Source organism: Aquarana catesbeiana, linkage group LG05, assembly GCF_042186555.1.
Source record: "Aquarana catesbeiana isolate 2022-GZ linkage group LG05, ASM4218655v1, whole genome shotgun sequence".
Classification (NCBI taxonomy): domain Eukaryota; kingdom Metazoa; phylum Chordata; class Amphibia; order Anura; family Ranidae; genus Aquarana; species Aquarana catesbeiana.
In genome coordinates, this window is record NC_133328.1 from 504,266,982 (window position 1) to 504,291,091 (window position 24,110).

Below are 24,110 nucleotides of genomic sequence, written 5' to 3' on the forward strand. Positions count from 1 at the left end.
GCATTTGCTTTAAAAAAATATATAATGTTTGGGGGTTCAAAGTAATTTTCTTGCAAAAAAAAAAAACTTTTTCATGTAAACAATAAGTGTCAGAAAGGGCTTTGTCTTCAAGTGGTTAGAAGAGTGGGTAATGTGTGACATAAGCTTCTAAATGTTGTGCATAAAATGCCAGGACAGTTCAAAACCCCCCCAAATGACCCCATTTTGGAAAGTAGACACCCCAAGCTATTTGCTGAGAGGCATGTTGAGTCCATGGAATATTTTATATTGCGACACAAGTTGCGGGAAAGAGACAAATTTTTTTTTTTTTTTTGCACAAAGTTGTCACTAAATGATATATTGCTCAAACATGCCATGGGAATATGTGAAATTACACCCCAAAATACATTCTGCTGCTTGTCCTGATTACGGGGATACCACATGTGTGAGACTTTTTGGGAGCCTAGCCGCGTACGGGACCCCGAAAACCAAGCACCGCCTTCAGGCTTTCTAAGGGCGTGAATTTTTGATTTCACTCTTCACTGCCTATCACAGTTTCGGAGGCCATGGAATGCCCAGGTGGCACAAAACCCCCCCAAATGACCCCATTTTGGAAAGTAGACACCCCAAGCTATTTGCTGAGAGGTATAGTGAGTATTTTGCAGACCTCACTTTTTGTCACAAAGTTTTGAAATTTGAAAAAAGAAAAAAAAAAAAAGTTTTTTATTGTCTTTCTTCATTTTCAAAAACAAATGAGAGCTGCAAAATACTCACCATGCCTCTCAGCAAATAGCTTGGGGTGTCTACTTTCCAAAATGGGGTCATTTGGGGGGGTTTTGTGCCACCTGGGCATTCCATGGCCTCCGAAACGGTGATAGGCAGTGAAGAGTAAAATCAAAAATTCACGCCCTTAAAAACGCTGAAGGCGGTGATTGGTTTTCGGGGCCCCGTACGCGGCTAGGCTCCCAAAAAGTCCAACACATGTGGTATCCCCATACTCAGGAGAAGCAGCTAAATGTATTTTGGGGTGCAATTCCACATAGGCCCATGACCTGTGTGAGCAATATATCATTTAGTGACAACTTTGTGCAAAAAAAAAAAAAGTGTCACTTTCCCGCAACTTGTGTCAAAATATAAAATATTCCATGTACTCAATATGCCTCTCAGCAAATAGCTTGGGGTGTCTACTTTCCAAAATGGGGTCATTTGGGGGGGGGGGGGGGTTGTGCCACCTGGGCATTCCATGGCCTCCGAAACTGTGATAGGCAGTGAAGAGTGAAATCAAAAATTTACACCCTTAGAAATCCTGAAGGCGGTGATTGGTTTTCGGGTCCCGTACGCGGCTAGGCTCCCAAAAAGTCCCACACATGTGGTATCCCCGTACTCAGGAGAAGTAGCTGAATGTATTTTGGGGTGCAATTCCACATAGGCCCATGGCCTGTGTGAGCAATATATCATTTAGTGACAACTTTTTGTAAATATTTTTTTTTTTTTTTTTTTTGTCATTATTCAATCACTTGGGACAAAAAAAATAAATATTCAATGGGTTCAACATGCCTATCAGCAATTTCCTTGGGGTGTCTACTTTCCAAAATGGGGTCATTTGGGGGGGGTTTTGTACTGCCCTGCCATTTTAGCACCTCAAGAAATGACATAGGCAGTCATAAACTAAAAGCTGTGTAAATTCCAGAAAATGTACCCTAGTTTGTAGACGCTATAACTTTTGCGCAAACCAATAAATATACGCTTATTGACATTTTTTTACCAAAGACATGTGGCCGAATACATTTTGGCCTAAATCTATGACTAAAATTGAGTTTATTGGATTTTTTTTATAACCAAAAGTAGAAAATATCATTTTTTTTCAAAATTTTCGGTCTTTTTCCGTTTATAGCGCAAAAAATAAAAACTGCAGAGGTGATCAAATACCATCAAAAGAAAGCTCTATTTGTGGGAAGAAAAGGACGCAAATTTCGTTTGGGTACAGCATTGCATAACTGCGCAATTAGCAGTTAAAGTGACGCAGTGCCAAATTGGAAAAAGACCTCTGGTCCTTAGGCAGCATAATGGTCCGGGGCTCAAGTGGTTAAAAAAGAACACATCTGCAGTTTTTATTGGCTAGGATATTCCTGTCCTATTCACTTATGCAGGTCCCTATGACATTTTGGCAAGGCCCTGATGCTGAGAACAAATTTTTAATTTCTGTTATAACAATATAATCACATGTGTTCCTGGCTAAAATATCTGCTTACACACACACGCAAGCAAAGCACTCAGATATACAACTTTGCCTTTTCCATCTTAAACCGGATTAGCAACAGAGGGACTGGAGAAAGGAAAGAAAGAATATCCAAGAACACCATTCTCATCACTCTGTAGTAGTCTAACTAAACACATGCTTAAATATAAACAGAAAAAAAAGAATTAAAGTAGGAACATTATAAATGTGTTTGCTTACTTAAGTTCTGGGTCTTCTTTATCTTCCTTGCTTGGAAATGCCTTGACTCCACTTTTTCTGGCTCTTGGACACCCTGATAAACTATGGAAGTAATTAACATAATAATTATTTATATATCACAACCTATTGGTAGATGAGATGATGCACCTAGAGAAACATTTTACCTTCTATGAGATGCATAATTTCCAGTAACATGTCCAGATCCATCACAGCCTGGTGTCGGACACCTGAAGACATAATAATCATCACTTGTTCCATTCACTTGCAATTCACATGCTGTTAGGTTCCCGATGCATATAGTCTTGTGATTAAGTCATTCCTCTTGAGCTATTTGGTTGCATAGCATAAAGAGGGAGTCTACACTTTACAGAGTTTGCTATCTTGCAAATTTAGTGCTACTGCTCCCTGGACTGCTAATAAACATCTCAAAAAAGATAATGTGATTCCTGACCTCTCCTCTTCCTCTATGTATCCCCTCGCCCCTACCAGCTTACAGCACATGTACATATAACCCTGATTTGAACATTCATCCAGCCAATGGGAATGCATACTAGAAATAGATTTTAGAATTAGCTGAAATTAAAAATTGCTTCAAGTCTTTTGCAGTAATACATATTATAATTAAACTAAAGAGGGCTTTTCTATACTTGACTTGAACTGTTCTGAGGCCTCAGTGGTTTACATCTTGAATTTATCTAATAACATTAGTAACTAGTAATCTGTCTTTATGGTAATGGTATAATTTACTTTGTATATGATGTTCTTATTAGAAAGTGTTTTTGTTTCCTTTCTGGATTCCAGGAAAACATGATTACAAATAGTTTCTAATTGTTTGATTTAAAACACTTTAACCACTTCAATACAGGGCATTTTCACCCCCTTCCTGCCCAGGCCAATTTTCAGCTTTAAACGCTGTAACATTTTGAATGACAATTGGACAATTGCGCGGTCATGCAACATTGTACCCATATGAAATTTTTATCATATTTTCCCCCACAAATAGAGCTTTCTTTTGGTGATATTTGATCACCTCTGCGGTTTTTATTTTTTGTGCGATAAATAAAAAAAGAGCGACAATTTTGAAAAAAACACAATATTTTTTACTTCTTGCTATAATAAATATCCCAATTTTAAAAAAAACAAAAACACATTTTTTCCTCAGTTTAGGCTGATATGTATTCTTCTACATATTTTTGGTTAAAAAAAAATCACAATAAGCGCATATTGATTGGTTTGCTCAAAAGTTATAGCGCCTACAAAATAGGGGATAGATTTATGGCATTTTTGTTATTATTTTTTTTTTTTACTAGTAATGGTGGCGATCTGCGATTTTTATCAGGACTGTGATATTGCGGCGGACAGATCGGATATTTTTGACACTATTTTGAGACCACTGACAATTATACAGTGATCAGTGCTATAAATATGCACTGATTACTGTATAAATGTCACTGGCAGGGAAGGGGTTAACACTAGGGGGCGATAAAGGGGTTCAATGTGTTACCTAGGGAGTGATTCTAACTGTGGGAGGAGGGGACTGACTGGGAGAGGTGAGCGAATGATGTTCCTATATACAAGGAACACAAGATCTGTCTCCTCTCCTCTGACAGGACGTGGATCTGTGTGTTTACACACACAGATCCACGTCCCTGCTGTGTGAAAAGCAATCGCGGGAGCCCGGCGGACATCGCAGCCGCAGGGCACGCACATCGGTTCCTGTGTGACGCGGCAGGAGTGCGCCCCCTAGAAGGCCAGGGACCCGAGGATGTCATATTACTATATGTGGGATGGGAAGTGGTTAAAATATGCCTCTTACAAATATGGGCAAATCAGAACATATACAGTATCTCACAAAATTGAGTACACCCCTCACATTTTTGTAAATATTTTATTATATATTTTCATGTGACAACACTGAAGAAATTACACTTTGCTACAATGTAAAGTAGTGAGTGTAGAGCTTGTATAACAGTGTAAATTTGCTGTCCCCTCAAAATAGCTTAACACACAGCCATTTATGTCTAAACAAAAATGAGTACACCCCTAAGTGAAAATGTGCAAATTGGGCCCAAAGTATCAATATTTTGTGTGGCCACCATTATTTTCCAGCACTGCCTCAACCCTCTTGGGCATGAAGTTCACCAGAGCTTCACAGGTTGCCACTGGAGTCCTCTTCCACTCCTCAATGATGACATCACGGAGCTGGTGGATGTTAGAGGCCTTGCGCTCCTCCACCTTCCATTTGAGGATGCCCCACAGATGCTCAGTAGGATTTAGGTCTGGAGACATGCTTGGCCAGTCCATCACCTTTACCCTCAGCTTAGCAAGGCAGTGGTTATCTTGGAGGTGCATTTGGGGTTGTAATCATGTTGGAATACTGCCCGGCAGCCCAGTCTCCGAAGGGAGGGAATCATGCTCTGCTTCAGTATGTTACAGTACATGCTGGCATTCATGGTTCCCCCATTGAATTGTAGCTCCCCAGTGCCAGAGCACATATGTATCCCCAGACCATGACACTCCCACCACCATGCCTGATTGTAGACCTCACTAGGGATGAGCCGAGGACCCCCGGTTTGGTTCACACCAGAACTTGCGAACAGGCAAAAATTTGGCAGAACACGTGAGCACCGTTAAAGTTTATGGGACACGAACATGAAAAATCAAAAGTGCTCATTTTAAAGGCTTATATGCCTTATTGTCATAAAAAGTGTTTGGGGACCTGGGTCCTGCCCCAGGGGACATGTATCAATGCAAAAATGTAAAAAAAAAAATCAGTTTTTTTGGGAGCAGTGATTTTAATAATGCTTAAAGTGAAACAATAAAAATGAAATATTCCTTTAACTATCGTGCCTGCGGGCGTCAATAGTATGCCTGCAAAGTGGCGCATTTTTCCCATGTTTAGAACAGTACCACAGCAAAATGACATTTCGAAAGGAAAAATTGTCATTTAAAACTGATCGTGGCTGTAATGAATTGTCAGGTCTCGGCAATATAGATAAAACTCTTTGGGTCTGGTATGAATATTAAGGGGAACTCCGAACCAAAATTAAAAAAAAAATTGCATGGGGGTCCCCCTAAAATCCATACCAAGCCCTTCAGGTCTGATATGGAAATTAAGGGAAATCCCTGCGCCAAAATGAAAAAAAAATAATGGCATGGGGTCCCCCCAAAATCCATACCCGACCCTTATCTGAACCTGAAGGGTCTGGTATGGATTTTGGGGGGGACCCCTACGCCATTTTTTTAAAATTCGGCGCAGGGTTCCCCTTAATTTCCATATCAGACCTGAAAGGCCTGGTATTGATTTTAGTGGGACCCCCACGCATTTTTTTTTTTACATTTTGGTTTGGGGTTCCCCTTAATATTCATACCAGACCCAAAGGACCTGGTAATGGACTGGGGGGGACCCATGCTCTTTTTTTCAATGAGTTTTATTTATATTGCCGAGAGCCGATCAATTCATTACAGCCGCGATCAGTTTTACATGACAATTTTTCCTTTAGAAATGTCATTTTGCTGTGGTACTGTTCTAAACACAGGAAAAATGCGCCACTTTACAGGCATACTATAGACACCCCCCAGGCACGATATTTTAAGGAATATATCATTTTTATTGTTTCACTTGGTTCCAGTAATCCATGTCCTTAGTCTGCTTGTCTTCAGCAAACTGTTTGCGGGCTTTCTTGTGCATCATCTTTAGAAGAGGCTTCCTTCTGGGGCGACAGCCATGCAGGCCATTTTGATGCAGTGTGCGGCGTATGGTCTGAGCATTGACAGGCTGGCCCCCCACCCCTTCAACCTCTGCAGCACTCATACGTCTATTTCCCAAAGACAACCTCTGGATATGATGCTGAGTACGTGCACTCAACTTCTTTGATCGACCATGGCGAGGCCTGTTCTGAGTGAGAACCTGTCCTGTTAAACCACTGTATGGTCTTGGCCACTGTGCTGCAGCTCAGTTTCAGGGTCTTGGCAATCTTCTTATAGCCTAAGCCATCTTTATGTAGAGCAGCACTTCTTTTTTTCAGATCCTCAGAAAGTTCTATGCCATGAGGTGCCATATTGAACTTCCAGTGGCCAGTATGAGAGATTGAGAGCGATAACACCAAATTTAACACACCTGCTCCCCGTTCACACCTGAGACCTTGTAACACTAACGAGTCACATGACACGTGGGAGGGAAAATGGCTAATTGGGCCCAATTTGGACATTTTTACTTATTGGTGTGCTCACTTTTGTTGTCAGCGGTTTGGACATTAATGGTTGTGTGTTGAGTTATTTTGAGGGGACAGCAAATTTACACTGTTTTACAAGCTGTACGCTCACTACTTTACATTGTAGCAAAGTGTAATTTCTTCAATGTTGTCACATAAAAAGATATAATAAAATATTTACAAAAATGTGAGGGGTGTACTCACTTTCGCGAGATACTGTAAAAAAGGAATACATCAGCAGGGGTGAAAGCCATATGTCAAAATGATCAGAAGAGTCAGACGTATACATTTTCTGTAAAATTTGAGCTTGGTCCCACCACATAATGCCTCTCCAGCATCCCAATTTTTCCTATTTGTGATGGGAGGTCTCAATGACCTATTGAGTGTCCCAGGACGATGCAATGATGGGGCATCATCATTGCCTGTATCTCTGAATCTACTGATTGTTTTATTTGGAGCTTTCACAAACCTTTCCTCAGTTTGACTTACCCATATTTGTGACTGGTTTACTTTAACAGAAAACCTAGATAATGTTCAAATCTCACAGTGTGCGCACAGTGTAAGCTTTACTTTGATATGAGACACTTACTTGAGTTCCTGGGAGTTTGCAGCCATTAGAGACTTCAGGGTTTTATCAGCCAGTGGACAGCCAGAAACACTGCAAATTACAATGATAACATCACATTAAAGTATTGTGTCCTTGTTTTAGACACTATGTATTTTGGACTTCTTAATTTGCTTCTATTGAATGGTGTCCCTATACATTTTGTTTCAGACACAAATGTGTCTATACAATTTAGAATAAAGCATAGCAAATGGATTATGCCGGACAATCATTATATTTTTCTTTCAATAAAGTATGCGTTGATAATAATGAAGTGATGCGTTATATTTTTATTAGCTGTCTTGTATTTAGACAATATTTGTTTAGTCCGGACTTCAGCTTTAGAAAAGGTTCAATAGGCAGAGTGGACGACTTAAAGGCAGTTGTGAATGACTCCCTTGTGTGTACTTAAAGTATTACTAAACCCACAACAGTAAAATCAGTCTGTATATGCAGTAAAGCATGCTTGTTATACTCACTGTGGAACCTAAGGGATTTAATCCTCTGCATTGTGTAAAAAAAGTTGCTTGAACCTGTCTTCTCTTAACTCTTAACCTCCCCTTCTTCCACTGTCCCCAGTCTTTCTGTTGATAGAACAGAGCCTTGGGGGTAAGCTGCACATGCACAGTTTGGTGTGTATTGCTAGACAATTTTTTTTTTTTCTGGGAGAGTGCATGTGATCAGCACAGGGACAATCAGCACTGTCCAGACAGAGGGTCAGGGGTAACCATAGGACAGTCAGAGGAGAAAAGCCTCATAGGACAGTCAGAGGAGAATGAAGACTCCTTCTACAAGCTTTAACCAGACACTTATAGAAGTCATAAGACTACTACTAAGACTACTACTGTGGGAGACCAGGTATAGTGAATGCAGGGTCCTGGGTTTAGTAACACTTTAATGTTATATTATTAGATGCATTATATATTTTTGCAGCCCCATTTAATTGTAAATTTTAAAGTACCAGGTTTGTTGTTTTTAAATTGTTGCAAAACAATCTATTATATGCTGGAACTACCCTTTAAAGAAATATTTAAAATATAAAAATATATTATATGTTCAAATTGCACAACTGGAATTCAATGAGCAGAAAATATATTGAGAAACGGAAAATCATCTGACAGGTAATCATTCCACAGTAGGTTTACTGACAGCTAACTGCCTTTTTATTGTATGCAGGAAGATCTACACAGCAAAATGTTCTTTTAAGCAGTGGCGGTTGGTGCTCAAAATTTTTTTGGGGGGGGGGCGCAAGCAAACTGAAAAATTCTGAAAAAAAAACCCATCAATTGCAGTCTCACTGTGCCCATCAAACACAGCCACTGTGCCATCAAATGCAGCCACTGTGCCCATCAAATGAAGCCACTGTGCCCATCAAAAGCAGCCACTGTAACCATCAAATGCTGCCACTGTGCCCATCAAATGCAGCCACTGTGCCCATCAAACGCCACCACTGTGCCCTTTAAATGCTGCCACTGTGCCCTTTAAATGCTGCCACTGTGCCATCAAACACTGCCACTGTGCCCATCAAACACTGCCAATGTGCCCATCAATTGCTGCCACTGTGCCATCAAATGCTCCCACTGTGCCATCAAATGCTACCACTGTGCTCATCAAATACTGCCACTGTGCCCATCAAATGCTACCACTGTGCTCATCAAATACTGCCACTGTGCCCATCAAATGCTCCCACTCTGCCATCAAATGTTGCCACTGTGCCCATCGAATGCAGCCACTGTGCCCATCAAATGCTGCCACTGTGCCCATCGAATGCAGCCACTGTGCCCATCAAATACTGCCACTCTGCCCCCCTGCCCGCCTGCTCGCCATCTGCCCGTTCGCCTTCTGCCCGGCACTTATCGTGACTCGGTGGGGCAGCGGGTGACGGCGGCGACGAGCAGTGTCCTCCATGCTCCTCCATGTCCTCAATGTCTTCTCCTGTCCTCTCCTCCCATCCTCTCCTATGATTGGATGCCTGATAGGCATCCAATCACAGCACCTGTCATTTCAGGCAATCAGGTGATGGGTAACCTGATTGGTGGAAAGGTGGGTCAGTGTTAGGAAAGCGAATATGCATTCGCTTTTCTAACATACCTGGGTAAACTGCGAGCACCAAGTATGGCGCTCACAGGTTCCCTTTTTTGATGCTTATTAGAGCCTATGGCTTTAATCAGGTGCTTCAAAAACAACCCCCACCGCTGTAATTCAGGTGCCCGGTGCCCGAAAAGGATCTGGGCGCCTGAATAGGAGGTGGCAGCGGCAGCGGTGGACAGATACATGCAATGCATGAATCTATCTATTGGTGATAGAGGGGGTGGCTGGAGAGAGGGGGCGGCGCCCGTGCGCCCTTATGAATGGGCTGCCACTGCCTTTAAGGCAGGTCTAAACTTAACATTGCATAATTCTTGTAAAAGTTAAATAATTTCAACCTTTTATTATGTAATGTATATGAGATAAAAAGTTAGTCAGAGAGAATTAGCAGTACTTTACTATTCATGTTTCAGTCGTATAGTTTTTTAGATGAAATGAAAGTAATACAAAAGCCCTGTATTTAATGGTAGCTTCCTGTGGTTTTTGTACCTGCGATGAGAAGCATAGTTTCCTGTTACATGACCACTACCATCACATCCTGGGGTTGGACAACTGTGAAAAAAAACACAAAAATAAACATACAGTATTTTGCAGAAATATGGTAGATACTTAGCATTTGACATTGAAATATTGTGTTTAACATTTTCTCTCAGTTTTTGTCAGCTGATAAACAATAAACCGGGGTGATACATTTTAAGCAATTAAAACTGAAAGTCTTGCCTAAAAGCAGATATTATGCAAGCTGGCCATACACAATATACATTGCAACCTGTTACTGAATACATTTTCTAGAGCCTAGAAAAGCTCTGCTTTGTCAGCTTACAGTGGGGAGAATCCAATTATAATCTGACACTGGGTCACAGGAGAATGAAAGTAATGCCCCGTACACATGATCGGATTTTCCGACAACAAATGTTGAATGTGAGTTTGTTGGTGAAAAGTCCGACCGTGTATATGCTCAATCGAACATTTGTTGTTGGACTTTCCGCCAACAAATGTTAGCTAGCAAGTTCTCAAATTTTCCGCCGACTAAACTGTGTTGTTGGAATTTCCGATCGTGTGTAGCTGATTCTTTCAAACTAGAGAAAACCTTATGCATTCACATTCATTTCTCAGTTTTTAGCCACTTAGATTTTACTGTCCTTTTCAAAATACACACAGTATGCTCTTTTCTGTGTTTAGAAATGTGCAAGACATTATATTAAACCCACAATGTAAATGTCAATAAAAGTCAAGTATAAAGTCTGAAATGTAAAGTAAGGTATTGTAAATAGCTTACAGTATTGCATATATTAGCGTTATTTGTTTCTTTAGAAGTGGATACTCCTGATATTAATCTTATGTACTTGGAAAATTAGCTGGAATAAAATAATATTGTACATGTAGTAATTTCAGGAAGAATGCAGTACTTCTGCATATCCACAAGATGGCAATAAACTGCAGGCATTTTCTAATAAATGCATGGTTTTCATTTTTAACTGAATATACATTTTTATAAAAAAACTAATCAAAGTAAGATTTTATTAAATTCATGATGGAAACATAAAACTGTATGCAGAAATGCACAATTGTGATTTTAAGTATATCTTTTAGCTTTGTGTGCTTCTTTCTGAAAGAAACCTTGTTCAGAAGTTGCTGGTCCTGGAAACAAGCTCTAGTCCTAGAAACTCTGTAATGTTGTTATCACATCTTGGGTAATAGAGTGGAATACCTCCCAACTTTCTGAGATGGGAATGAGGGACACCTATTAGCAAAAGTATGTAGACATAGGACACACTCCCTGCCACGCCCCTTAAAGGAGAATTATACAAAAAAAAAAAAAAAAAAAACAATTAGTTAAACCCACAAGTACTTTTTTTTAACCAAAACTATTCATTCCTTTATACTGGTTTTTGAGATTTACAAATACAGCAATTTAGAAATTGGATGAAGGGTTTAGTACTGGAAAACACTTTTTGAAAGATGAAAAGTGCATTTATTATTATATATATACAACTTTATAGATCAGACCAAAATGAGGAGGAAAGAGGGACAGAGGGACTTTGTTCCAAATCAGGGACAGTTCCTCGAAATCAGGGACAGTTGGGAGCTATGGAGTGGCTCTAAATTTAATTTATTGTAGCATTTCTACAGCTAATGCTAACCGTAAACACGAAAATAGACATTGTGGTAGACCTACAGACTCTCGGGAGCATGACTTTAGTAAAAAGTGCTTCATCTGCTGCCACATTAGCCCTCTTGAACACACTCAATGGCAAGGATGCTTTACGTAAAAGAAAAAGAGCTATGCTTTTCATCCCTTCCATAAAAGGTCCATTCCACCTCTACAGACTGTTCAGAATGTAAAGACATGAACCAATGTGGGCCCATTTTATATAATTTCCTATTCTCTGTGTTCTTAAATTGTATTTCCACCCTGTTCTCTGTGTTCTTAAAGTGTATCTATTGATTGATTGATTGATTGATTGATTGATTGATTAGGGAAAACCCCTGCCAGGTTTTTATTGCTGTCTTTGTCCCCTCAAGGTAGAATATTTCTTTCTATTTATGGTCACAAAGACAGAGAGTGATAGGAAGGCTAACATTTTTTTATAGGAACACCTACTTCGCTCCTTGCTTGAAGTTCCATTTTAAATTTTAAAATTGCCCATTGATAATAATGCTTACAGGCCCATTTACATTGTATATGTTTGAATTACCATGTGCTACTGCAGTGTGCTGCAACGTATTACACAATATTGTGGGCAACCCAGCACAATTTACTTGCATTATGAGACATCTGTGTGTTGTGGTGCACTGCATATTTAGTTTATTCATGCAGTAAGATGTGCTGTCAGACCATTCAGAAATTGGCACTAAAGTTCCGCTGTCACAAACTGCGAGCAGGCAGGCACTTTATTGCAGGAAAGACATGCAATGTCTCTTCTGCAATAAAATACACCTACCTGCCTGCTTGCAAAGTTCTCTAGCATATAAACTGCACATTTACAGCTCAGCTTGCATTGCTGGCATGGTTCCTGTGTGCCGGGATGACTGACATCTGCGCATGAGCAGGAGTGACGTCACCCCGCACCAGCCAGCGAAGATATCCAAAAACCAGCACATAGAAGAAGATGCTGGCTCTGGCGAGGGCTGTGGACCATTGAAAAAAGGGTATGTTTAGTTCCATTTTAACCTCTGACTAACTGCTGCAAACAAATAAGCAAAATATTTTTTTTTTCTTTAACCAATCTAAGTATATACCAAATATAACGTGGGTACAAAGAATGTCAGCCACCCCAAATAAGTAAAATTAATATTAAAATTCCACACTAAAGAAAGTATGCAGTTTAAGTGAAACAATACAACATTGTTCTGCTATCAATCTCTATCACTGGTTTTAGTTCAAAATCTAGCAAAGGATGATCTGGATTCTGGCACCAAGATATGACATCTTTTATATTTTCCTTTTTAGCAGCAGAAATTACAAAATCAAATGGCAAAATTACATTTCTTACAGTATTTACTGATAAGTTTAGCAACTGTGCTTTCCTTATCTGTACATTTTTTAAACAAATGTTTGTAACAATTAGAGCTTCTCAGAGTAGGCTTTAAATAACAGGCTCAAGTTTAAATCCTTGTGTTTGGTGGAATAGGTGACTGCCGTCCTGGCAGAACACACCGGTCAGCGCTCACATCCATTGGCTGTGAGCATAAATCAGATGCAGGTCAGCTGCTAATTTTCCTGCATGCCTGTTCGACAGAACCCGGACATTTAGGGCAGCTTTTGTTAAATAGGCTGCTGTACACACTGGCTAAATGTCGGCCGGTTTCTGTTGAACCAGTCATTATTTGGTCGTGTGTGCCAGCCTTAAGTTTGCCAGTAACCAGGGGAAGCCCTGGTTCTGCTTCCGGTGACGTCATCGCCTGCGTTCCACCTGCGTTCCACGTCGGACCTAGTTGTCTTCCTGGTGGCCGCAGGAAAAGACTGCACATCTCGTCTCCCACGATTGCCTCCACGTGGATTAGGATGGACCAGCGACCGGACTGCACCTTGTGCCCACAGCACAGATGAGCCTGATTTTATTCACTTTCCTGTAAGTGCATTAATTGCTATGTCATTAAAATCCTACTTTACTTATTGCACTTAGGTGGCACTTACTTTTTGTTACCTTATATATTATACTGTACCTTGAATTTAACCTGCCACATCTCAGTAACATCATTTACTAACCAAAATTGTGGGAAAGGTTTCTGTACCACATATTAATAATCTTATGTAAAGATAATATAATTTTTATTAATGTAGCTAATGTGCCTACTTATACTTGATGTAATCACCATTTTATCTTGCAAAGTCATTTTAGAATACAGATACACAGATTTACTTTTTTTGAGTTAAAGAGAAATAGACATATGCAATTTGCAAGCAGATGTAGTGCCCTGCCCTAGGCTGGATACATTTCGTCTTTGGCTCTCTTGTACCCAGCTAAGCAGCAATTTATTTTCCAAGTTAGGTCAGGTCTCCCTAACCCCATAGTTCCCAACTGTCCCAAAGTCCCTCTGTCCCACCTTCCTCCTCATATTTCCTCCTAATAGTTGTATAAAAATGCACTATTACCTATCAAAAAAGTGCTAAACCTTTCATCCAATTTCTAAATTGTTGCATTTGTAAATTTCAAAAGCCAGTATAAAGGAATAGTAGTGGTAAAAAAAAGCACTTGTGGGTTTACCAAATCATTTTTTTGTATAATTCTCCTTTAAGGTGGTGTGGCAGGGGGTGTGTCCTATGTCTACATACTTTTGCTAATAGGTGTCCCTCGTTCCCATCTCAGATAGTTGGGAGGGATGCTAAGTCTGGTGCTTGATTACTCATGCTTGAGTAGAAGGGTTAGCCACTGAATGTATATATAACCTCAGCCAATTCATGGGAGGGAACAACCAGAAGGTATGGCTGGGAATAAAGACTGTTTAGAGCCCTCTTCTGGTACCCACACCCCAAGGAGGCAGCTTGTGTTACAGAAGAGCTGTTTCTGTTAGGCCTTAGCATTTGCTTGGCTAAGGCCTAAAGGAGCCTGGATTAAAGAGGCTGGAGGACACTACCTTTGGATACTGGGCTGGATTTTACTGGACATTGTGAGTGGGACCTCATGCCTAGAGCTTCATGTGTGCCTGTGCTTTGAGGGTTAGATATCAGAGGTTGCTAGAGTCTCAGGCTAGCTGGCTGTTCCTCCTACCTCAAGCAATACTTAAAGGCTGGCTGCTAAAGGACTTTGCCTGAGAATCTGTCCTCTAATGCGTGCATGTGGTTTGGAGTATCCTGTACCCTCATCCCTCTACCCACCTGTGTTGTACTACAATAAATCTTCAAAAAAACATCCCTATACTAAGCCTGAATTTTGTTGGTCTGCTCTGGAACTAGTACCTGGACTGGCAGCCTCTTAACAGGTAAGGAAAGACCCGGTTTATTTCCAGCGGGCCCTCTGTGGGTAAGAGCTACACATATAATAAGAGGCTTACTCACTGGGACAGTGCAACTATGAAGTATAATAACTCATAGCTACCAATTAGTAATATCCTAAATGTGCTTCACACTGGGCATTACATTTGAGTCTAGCAATGTAAAAAAAATATAAAAAATTACATATGTGAAGTAGTTTGTCACTAGCATTTACACAACAGTTTTTATTTTCCTGAGTTATCTCTTTAATACATTTTCGTTACCTGCTGTTCCTGCCATTAGAGTCTTTATTTTTCACCACTTTTTTAACAGGCCAAGCTATCCAGTAAATGTTTCAGTTATAGGGATAAGAACAAACCATATAACACTGAGAATGGTAAGTACAATGGTCAGATTGTATTCATATTGTTTAAACCTTTTTTTCTTCAAAAGAAAAAAAAATTATTAGGTCGGCCATACACGGTTTGAATCCCAGCTGGTTCAACAGGAACCTGCGATTTGAACAATTAACCACTTAAGGACCAGCTTCATTTTGGAATTTAGGTGTTTACATGTTTAAAACAGTTTTTTTTTGCTAGAAAATGACTTAGAACCCCCAAACATTATGTTGTTTTTTTTCTAACCCTCTCTCAACCTCCCTCTCCCCCCCACCCCCACCCCCAGCTGGCAGAAGACAATTGTTCGGCAGGAGGGATTGCTCTGTCAGCACTGTCTGTGTTGATTTGAGGTATTGTGCACATTTCTTTCCTGCAACCCATGGTTGCAGGAAAGTAATATGCACCGTCTTTGGCCTGCCTTACTGTAACAAGTGCAAGTGTTAGCTGGGATTGGAGTTTCACTTGATTGCCTTTTATTTAAAGCCTAAGTTTAGGTTTAAAAAAACAGCACAAGTAGCATTACTTACTTTTGATGTGACGATGTCCCTTATCTAGTTCCCCCATGCCTATGCGCTGTAATCTTTTGTTACCGGATTAATAGAGCTGAGGAAGCAGTGACAAGCTCTCATCAAGAGTGCCGACTATTCCCTCCCATTTCTCCCATCTCCTCCATTCATAGAAGCTATGCTAAAGCTTCTATGAATATAACATGATTTACAATCACTGATAGATTACAGCAGCAGAAGTTAAGGTTGGCATTGGAGAAAGAAGATTTCAAGAAATGCAGGAGCCAGGAGCACAAGGGAAATGTGAATTTGTTAGTAAGTTATGTTCCCTGTGCTGATTTTTTTTTGTTTTGTTTACTAAACCTAAAAAGACATGTCAATCCAAAATTAACTTATCCAGTGGGTAACAATGTTGTTGTGCGATGTCAGTGCAGAAAGAACAGTGTTGGCAAACTATTACAGGAAATGGGAAATAACAAGATCAACAGGTAATAATGTTGTTTTTTTCCCCATAGATAAGCTCTAAGACTCTATTTGCAAATATTCTGTCACAGAAAAAAGTAAAAATGTAACAAACATACGTAATGAGCTCCTTCTTCATATCCCTTGAATGAAACTTTGCTTTAGGGCTGGTCATTGTAGCATCTCCAGAGTATTTTGTCTCATCTGTGTTTTCCGAACAGCTTCCAGGATCCAGCTGGAACAATAATGTAGAAATGTGTTTAGATTGTATTTTATTATTGTATTTTTTTTTTAAATTGCCAAGAATTTGGCAGCTAACTAAGTAGCAACTAACTAACTAAGTACTAACCTATACCTAGCTAATCTAAAATTTACAGTAGATTGTGTCTTTCTCATTGAACATTAATCAACACATTAGGCCACTTCACCTGTAAATTTTCCATGAATGGATTTCTTGTATTCTGTTCCACTTGGAGAGTGTATGCCCTTTATATATATATATACTTCATCTTTAGCTAACATATCACCTTAACCCCTTTCTGCCAAGTGTATACATATATGCAGCCTCACGAAAGTGTGTCTGTAGCTGTGGGACCGCATATATGCGCTGCTATGTTTGTGCAGGGAGCACTCTGCACAGCCCACTCCGAGCACAAAGACCAAGCTTTCAGTGACAGCTCTAGGTGTCATACTAACGATCAGGAACCGAGAGGCCCAGTTCTCAATCAGCTGATTGCTGTGAGTTTCTGAATGGCTATCATAGTGATCTGTCACTATACAACCCAGCCCTGTGTTGTTTTCTCCTCATGAAGGGAGAAAAAGATACATTTGGGTCGATTCACTAATGTTTACCACAAGCCATAAGGGTATCATGTTACTCATTTGCATAAATTATCGTATGCAGTAAACTAAGTCCAAGTCACAAAGAAAAAATAATCATTAAGCGGTATTTACCGTAAAAAAAAATGTGGCTTATGCAATATTTACCAAAAAAAAAAAACAATGTGCCGGTAAATAGCGCATAAAAAGCTGTTAAGTCCAATTCACAAATAGACCACCAGGCTGTTTTTTAACAAATAGCTGGTTGCTAAACAGCGGGCTGGGAAGCTGGCTGCCGCGTCTTTAACAACCGATGACTTATCAGCTGTGAGCGGGCTTTATTGAGGGGTCCCCCCCAGTCCATACTAGGCCTTTCGGGTCTGGTATGGACTTTAAGGGGGACCCCACGTCAACACAAAAAAAAAAAAAAATTCACCCTGGCACATTAAGTAGTTGCAATGACATGTACAGTTTTACTAATATATGTCAAAGCTGCAAAACTCTGTTCAGGCGTTAACATTTGTTGTACCCTCATTATGAAAGGGTTAAGGTGAATTGGATTTTCAAGAGCAGTTCAGTTATTTTTTCTTCATTTATGAGCTCTATTATATTCCCTAGTAATTACGATAGCATTTTGACAGATAACTGCTGACTAACAAAACATAACAACAAAAATGCTATATAAACAGTCGACCAGTAGCCAATAGTGGGCTAACCAATAGTTCTAACCTTTCAGTCCTCCGAAGACTGGACGTCATCGTGTGCCTATCATTTCCTTTGTTAAATGGAAAACCCTATTCAGTGCACCAAGGAAGCCCTCTTGAAAATACTGAACCCAACTTCTACAACTGAAAGGTAACCTGCTGTCAAAAAGTGTGTGTATTGAAGCCTTAAGATTTTCACAAAGAGAAGTCAGCACTGGCTGCTTATATACTGTACTTCTCTCAGTCAAAGGCTTACAGGCATAGCAGGCCCCCTGTTGAAATAAAGAGGGTTTCTTGAAGAGTTTTGAAAGGGAAAAGGTTTTTTTATCTTAATGCATTCTGTGCATTAAGATGAAAAAACCTTCAGTGTGCATCAACCCCCCCCCCCTCAGCCCCCCTAATACTTACATGCGTCCCATCTTGATCTACAGAGATAGAGCTTCAGCTGCGCAGCACTCTCCCTCCTGATTGGCTGAGACACAGCAGCAGGCACCATTGGCTCCCGTTGCTGTCAATCAAAGTCAGTGAGCCATTGAGGAGAAAGAGGGGGTGGGTCCATGCCATGGCTCCGTGTCTGAATGGCAGAGCAGCGCCTTGGCTCGGATGTCCCCAAAGCAAGCTGCTTGCTGTGGGGTCTCTCAGCAGGAAGGATGGGCCAGGAGTGCCATGAAGGACTCGAGAAAAGGAGGATCTGGGCTGTGCTGGAAACCAGGGAGCGCTTGGCTTTCAGTTTTACAGGGTCAGTTGTGTGGCCAATCAGACAATGAGGGTATTGGCAACCATAGATTTTTAAAAAAGCAGGGTGGACAGCTGCATAAGATGCAAAATTCTAATGTTGATTTGAGTGTACTTGCACATGCTCCATGTGATTATGATTTATGTGTCAAAGATTATTTTTGCTCACCAGTGGAATGAGTGAATAGAAACATTCTAGATGCCTGATTCAAAACAAAAGATAAAGTTCCTTCTAGTACTGGAACAAGTATGTACAAATTGAACTTGGTAAAATGTCATTGCTGCCTTTCACACTTACCCTGCTAACAGGACATCTAACCATTTTAGTGAAGTATAAATCTAGAATATGCAAATGCAATAATGGTTTTATTTACTGTGAGCTCATAGCACCAAAGAGGAATTATGCAGAGCATTGTGCAATATTTTTTCTCATATTCCAATTCAAATATAACAAAGGCAGGCCTTTATTGCCATGCCACATAAGCTTAAAAACAAGCCTTTATCTCTTCACTGACCTTTCTGGTTATTTATCAATAAAAAGGTAAAGTCAGCCATCTGTTGTTTTGTAGGTTGAGTGGGTGTTTTTTTAATGATTCAAAATTAAAACAAAGGTATAGTGCATAAATAACTTTTGTCCTTTAAAGTTAAATTCTAAGCAAATGTTACTTTGGGGACCTAATTGCTGTGTACTTTTACCATGGTGTTAATGAGTAACTAAGTCTTCAATTTTATATTTGCTGGATAAAGGCCTCATATAACTCTCATGAAAGTCCTGAGTATCCCCAGCTGTAGAGGAAGTACAAGTCTTAACATGCTGGTACCACGTCTGTGGAAATACCTTAAATTCATCACAGTCTGCCCTGGAAGCCTAAGTTTGCCTAAAACAAAAAAATTAAAAAATTAGCACAAGGGACACTATCTACCTTGCGTGAGATGTGCATATGTGCATAAAATCAACCAACACCCCCCACTAAACAGCATTAAATGGTGGGTGTTGGGTGCAGTTTCAGAGGTGCCCTATGCACAGAGTTCAGAGTCCAGGGGTATGAGTGTAGGGTTTGGGGTGTGCTATGCACAGTGTGCAGCATTTAGCTCTCTTTCACAGGTTGTCCACATCTCACTTACACCCCTCCTTGGCTCTGACCTCTGCACCACTCTCCCCCATCCCCCACCTCTGTAGGCATCTCCCTCCACAGCACTCATCTGCTCCCTTCAAAAGCTTCCTTGCATCTCACCTACCTTGCCCAGCTCTAGTACCTCCCGGAAGTGTTGGTGACTCCACCACTCTCTCTCACTTGCAGGGAGATCATTGGTCACCACCTGATACCACATCCCATACTGTACCTGCATCTGCATTTCCCTAGTCCCCAGCATGAGTGCAGGGCAGGCAGTGAGAGCCACAGAGAGGAAAGCTGTCCTTGTAAACACAGAAAATATATGTGTTTACAAGTTGCAGTAGTAAGCAGATAGCAGAGGGTGAGAGCCAAAGGTGGGGCAATAGAGTTCTGCTATGTACCAGCTGAAAAAAAGTCCTGGCTGCGAGGGCCACATTAAATGACTTAGTGGGCTGGATTTGGCACATGGGCCTTGTGTTTGGCACATGTGGGCCAAGGTGTGACACATCACCCAGAAATTCACAGTCCACCAGACTCCATTGGAGCTTTTCCTCCTTTTTATTGCACTACTATACCATTCCTAGCTAAACCTACCAATGCTTGATTGTGCCACTTCTATTCAGTGCAGCATAGAGCTGTGTTCTGGACGTTTGGAAACAATGACAGATGCCCTCCATTGCAGATTGCTGACTAAAATCAATGACATCAGAACAGAGGATTCGATTGCATCAAAAAAAGGTACTTGCAAACATTTTTGAAAAAAAAATATTTTACTGGCATGAATTCACCTATACTGGACCTAGTAAAGGGAGAAGTGAATACTTCCCTTACCTTCCTTTTGTTCCTTTGTTGTCCCCTTCCAGTGTTTGTCCACCTCTTGGTTTTCCCTTACTCCCTCTTCCCCTCCCCCCTTTATTTCTGTACTACCTATTGCTTTTTTATTTTCTTTGCTTTAGGTCTCCTAAGTTGTATTCTGCAAAGGGTATTTTGTGTGAAACCGTTCTATTGATGATAACATTTTTTCCTTTCAAGATCATATTGCCTCGGCAGGTCATATTGGTTCAAGACTTACTTTGCTAATGCTACCGGATATGTGATTATTGATATTTTGTTTATCTCTGGTCAAGATCATGGCATCACTACTTTATTGAGTTGTTATGTAATGTGCGTACCCTTTGTACTCTTGAATATTTAGAAATGAAGAATTGAAAAAAAAAAAACTGTTTACTTGAACTCAAAATTCCCCCTTCTGCATGTTTGGAGCAGCACCAGTTGGTGCGCTAAATTGTGCATTTGGAAATGTTGGAGCTTAACAGGTAACATATCATAAGGATTGTTATAAAAAAAAAGCAAAATGCACACTATTGCTTTTGGGCTGTACTACAGGTACAAACAACAACTAACATATGCGGTATCACTGCGATTGTCAATAGCAGGATCATTTATTTTTTCTTTCTTGTTGTTTTTTGGTGGTAGGCTATGGTAGTAATAAGACATATACAGCTAAATTTAAAATACATTTTTTTTTTACTATTTTGGGCCAGTTTTTTTTTGATAATAAAGGAAAATCAGGAGATATTGATTACTATTTACTACCAAATGAAAGCCAAATTTATCCTGAAAAAACAAGGTACAATCCACCTGGATGCACAAAGTAGTTGTGATGATATGTACGGTTTTACTAAAACATGTCAAAATTGCAAAATTTGCTTAGGCATTAAGATTTAGGCATGAAGGGGTTAATGGCTTGGTAGCCAGTTTGCTGAAACAAGCTCCCTTGCAGCGCTATGTGCACCAATAACATCCCTCTCCTTCTAGCAGCTCTGGTTCCTTCTTCCAACCCCTGGTCACTGCAGGACACAATAGTGAAAAAGGGGTCAGAAGAAGGAAACAAAGCAGTCATCGGGAGGCATGCTATTTGAAACCCAAAACTGTGGGATAGTATCAATGCACAGAGCTCTGCAAGAGGCCAAAGTTTCAGCAAACCACCCACCAGAAAGGTAAATTAAAGTATTTTACTTTCAGAGTATTGTTATTTTTTTACTTTTACCCGGGACAAGGTCACTTTGACTTATTTTATCCCTTGTTGCATTTGAGTAAAGCTGATCTCCTGCAGCCACATCCTGCTTACATGCTTACACTACAGTGATGGCAGTCTGACACTTTTTAGGGCAGGTTTGCTAATAGCAGGGATGAGCCGAACACCATGGTTCGGTTTGCACCAGAATTTGCGAACAGGCAAAAAATTTGTGCAAACACCATTAAAGTCTATGAGACACAAACATGAAAAATATAAAGTGCTCATTTTAAAGGCTTATATGCATGCTATTGCCATAAATAGTGGACCTGGGTCCTGCCCCAGGAGATATGTATCGATGCAAAAAAGTTTTAAAAACTGACATTTTTTCAGGAGCAGTGATTTTAATAATGCTTAAAGTGAAACAATAAAAATAAAATATTCCTTTAACCACTTGCCGACCGCCTCACGACGATGTACGTCGGCAGAATGGCACGGACAGGCAGAATCACGTACCTGTAGGTGCCCGAGGCGGTCGGCTTGTGTCTGGGAGCGATGAGAGGTGAGGGGGAGGCCATCCATTCATGCCCCCCCCTCGCGATCGCTCCCAGCCAATGAGGATCTTCCTCTGCCTCTGTAATGTAAACAGAGGCAGAGGAGGTGATGTAATCTCTCCTCGAGCCGGTCTTTTTTGTTCCGGCGCCGAGGAGAGAAGACATCAAGTAAGTGCACCAACACTACACGTTCAGTAGAACACGCAGGCACACTTTTCACCCCACAGTCACCCCCCGATCACCCCCCTGTACCCCCTGTCACACTGACAACAATAGCAGTTTTTTTTTTTGCATTGGTGTCAGTTTGTGACAGTTATAAGTGTTAGTGCAGTTAGGGTTAGCCCCCTTTAGGTCTGGGGTACCCCCCTTTAGGTCCAGGGTACCCCCCTAGCCCCCCCTAATAAAGGTTAACCCCTTGATCAACCCCCTGTCGCCAGTGTCACTAAGCGATCGTTTTTCTGATCACTGTATTAGTGTCACTGGTGACGCTAGTTAGGGAGGTAAGTATATAGATTCGCCATCAGCGTTTTATAGCGACAGGGACCCCCATATACTACCTACTAAAGGTTTTAACCCCCTGATTGCCCCCTAGTTAACCCTTTCCCTCCTGTCCTGACAATCCTGGTCTATGCATTGGTGAATGTTTTGAACGCTACCATACACTAGTTGAGTTTTAGCGTAGGGTACAACATTGCACAGACTAGGACACACTTTCACAGGGTCTCCCAAGATGCCATTACATTTTGAGAGACCCAAACCTGGTACCAGTTACAAAAGTTAAAGTTACTAAAAAAAGTGTAAAAAAATAAAAGAATAAAAACACAAAAAAATATAAAATTAAAAAAAACAAAAATAGTTGTCGTTTTATTGTTCTCTCTCTCTCTCTATTCTCTCTCTATTGTTCTGCTCTTTTTTACTGTATTCTATTCTGCAATGTTTTATTGTTATTATGTTTTACCATGTTTGCTTTTCAGATATGCAATTTTTTTATATTTTACTGTTTACTGTGTTTTGTTGGCAACCATTTTTTTGTTTTCAGGTACGCCATTCAGCTGCAGAGTGGATTTATTTATCTTGACAGCAACAGCGTTTGCTCCCACGATACATAAAGCCGTGACTCCAGCGCTGTCGGAGGTCATTTCACCACCACAGTTACATACTTCAGCATATATGCCGAAGCGTGGGGGCAGCAGAGGGTGGAGGAGCGATTTGCTCCTAACTTTTACGGGAGGATGCCCCCATGCTTCAGCATATATATACGGTGCATGTATGCCCATCATTAGAAGTAGGTGGATGAAGGGAGGTATTCTAATGGTGGGCATACCCACCGATCAATCTCTTTTTTTCGTTCAGCCCACAGGCTGCATGAAAAAAAGTTTACAATATATGCCCAACAAGGACCAGCAACGTACTGGTATGTTGTTGGACTTTGAGTGGTTATACCAGAATGATGCCTGCAGGTTTAGGTATCATCTTGGTATCATTCTTTTCAGCCAGCGGTCGGCTTTCATGTAAAAGCAATCCTAGCGGCTAATTAGCCTCTAGACTGCTTTTACAAGCAGTGGGAGGGAATCCCCCACCGTCTTCCATGTTTTTCTCTGGCTCTCCTGTCCCAACAGGGAACCTGAGAATGCAGCCAGTGATTCAGCCAGCTGACCATAGAGGTGATCAGAGACCAGAGTGGCTCCAAACATCTCTATGGTCTAAGAAACTAGAAGCTACGAGCATTTCATGACTTAGATTTCGCCGGATGTAAACAGCGCCATTGGGAAATTGGGAAAGCATTTTATCACACCGATCTTGGTGTGGTCAGATGCTTTGAGGTCAGAGGAGAGATCTAGGGTCTAACAGACCCCAGTGTTTTCAAAAAAGAGTACCTGTCACTACCTATTGCTATCATAGGGGATATTTACATTCCCTGAGATAACAATAAAAATGATTTAAAAAAAAAATAAAAATGAAAGGAACAGTTTAAAAATAAGATAAAAAAGCAAAAAATGATAAAGAAAAAAAAAAAAAGCACCCCTGTCCCACCCTG

The 24,110-nt window shown here is 40.6% G+C and overlaps 1 protein-coding gene across 6 annotated transcripts in view; it reads right to left on the reverse strand.

Annotated features, from left to right (window-relative positions):
* ST18 (ST18 C2H2C-type zinc finger transcription factor) overlaps nucleotides 1-24,110 on the reverse strand; it is a 599,563-nt gene that overhangs the window by 39,989 nt on the left and 535,464 nt on the right. For 5 of the 6 annotated variants that reach the window (XR_012244522.1, XM_073631586.1, XM_073631584.1 and 2 more), the window contains 5 exons: nucleotides 16,248-16,363; nucleotides 9,833-9,895; nucleotides 7,241-7,309; nucleotides 2,602-2,664; nucleotides 2,438-2,518 (listed from right to left, as the gene is read on the reverse strand). Coding sequence is in view for 5 of the 6 variants with exons in the window: in XM_073631586.1 (XP_073487687.1) it covers nucleotides 2,438-2,518; nucleotides 2,602-2,664; nucleotides 7,241-7,309; nucleotides 9,833-9,895; nucleotides 16,248-16,363 (392 nt within the window). In the remaining variant the exon portion in view is untranslated. The remainder of the gene's footprint in view (nucleotides 1-2,437; nucleotides 2,519-2,601; nucleotides 2,665-7,240; nucleotides 7,310-9,832; nucleotides 9,896-16,247; nucleotides 16,364-24,110) is intronic. The other variant, XM_073631585.1, reaches the window with a different exon arrangement.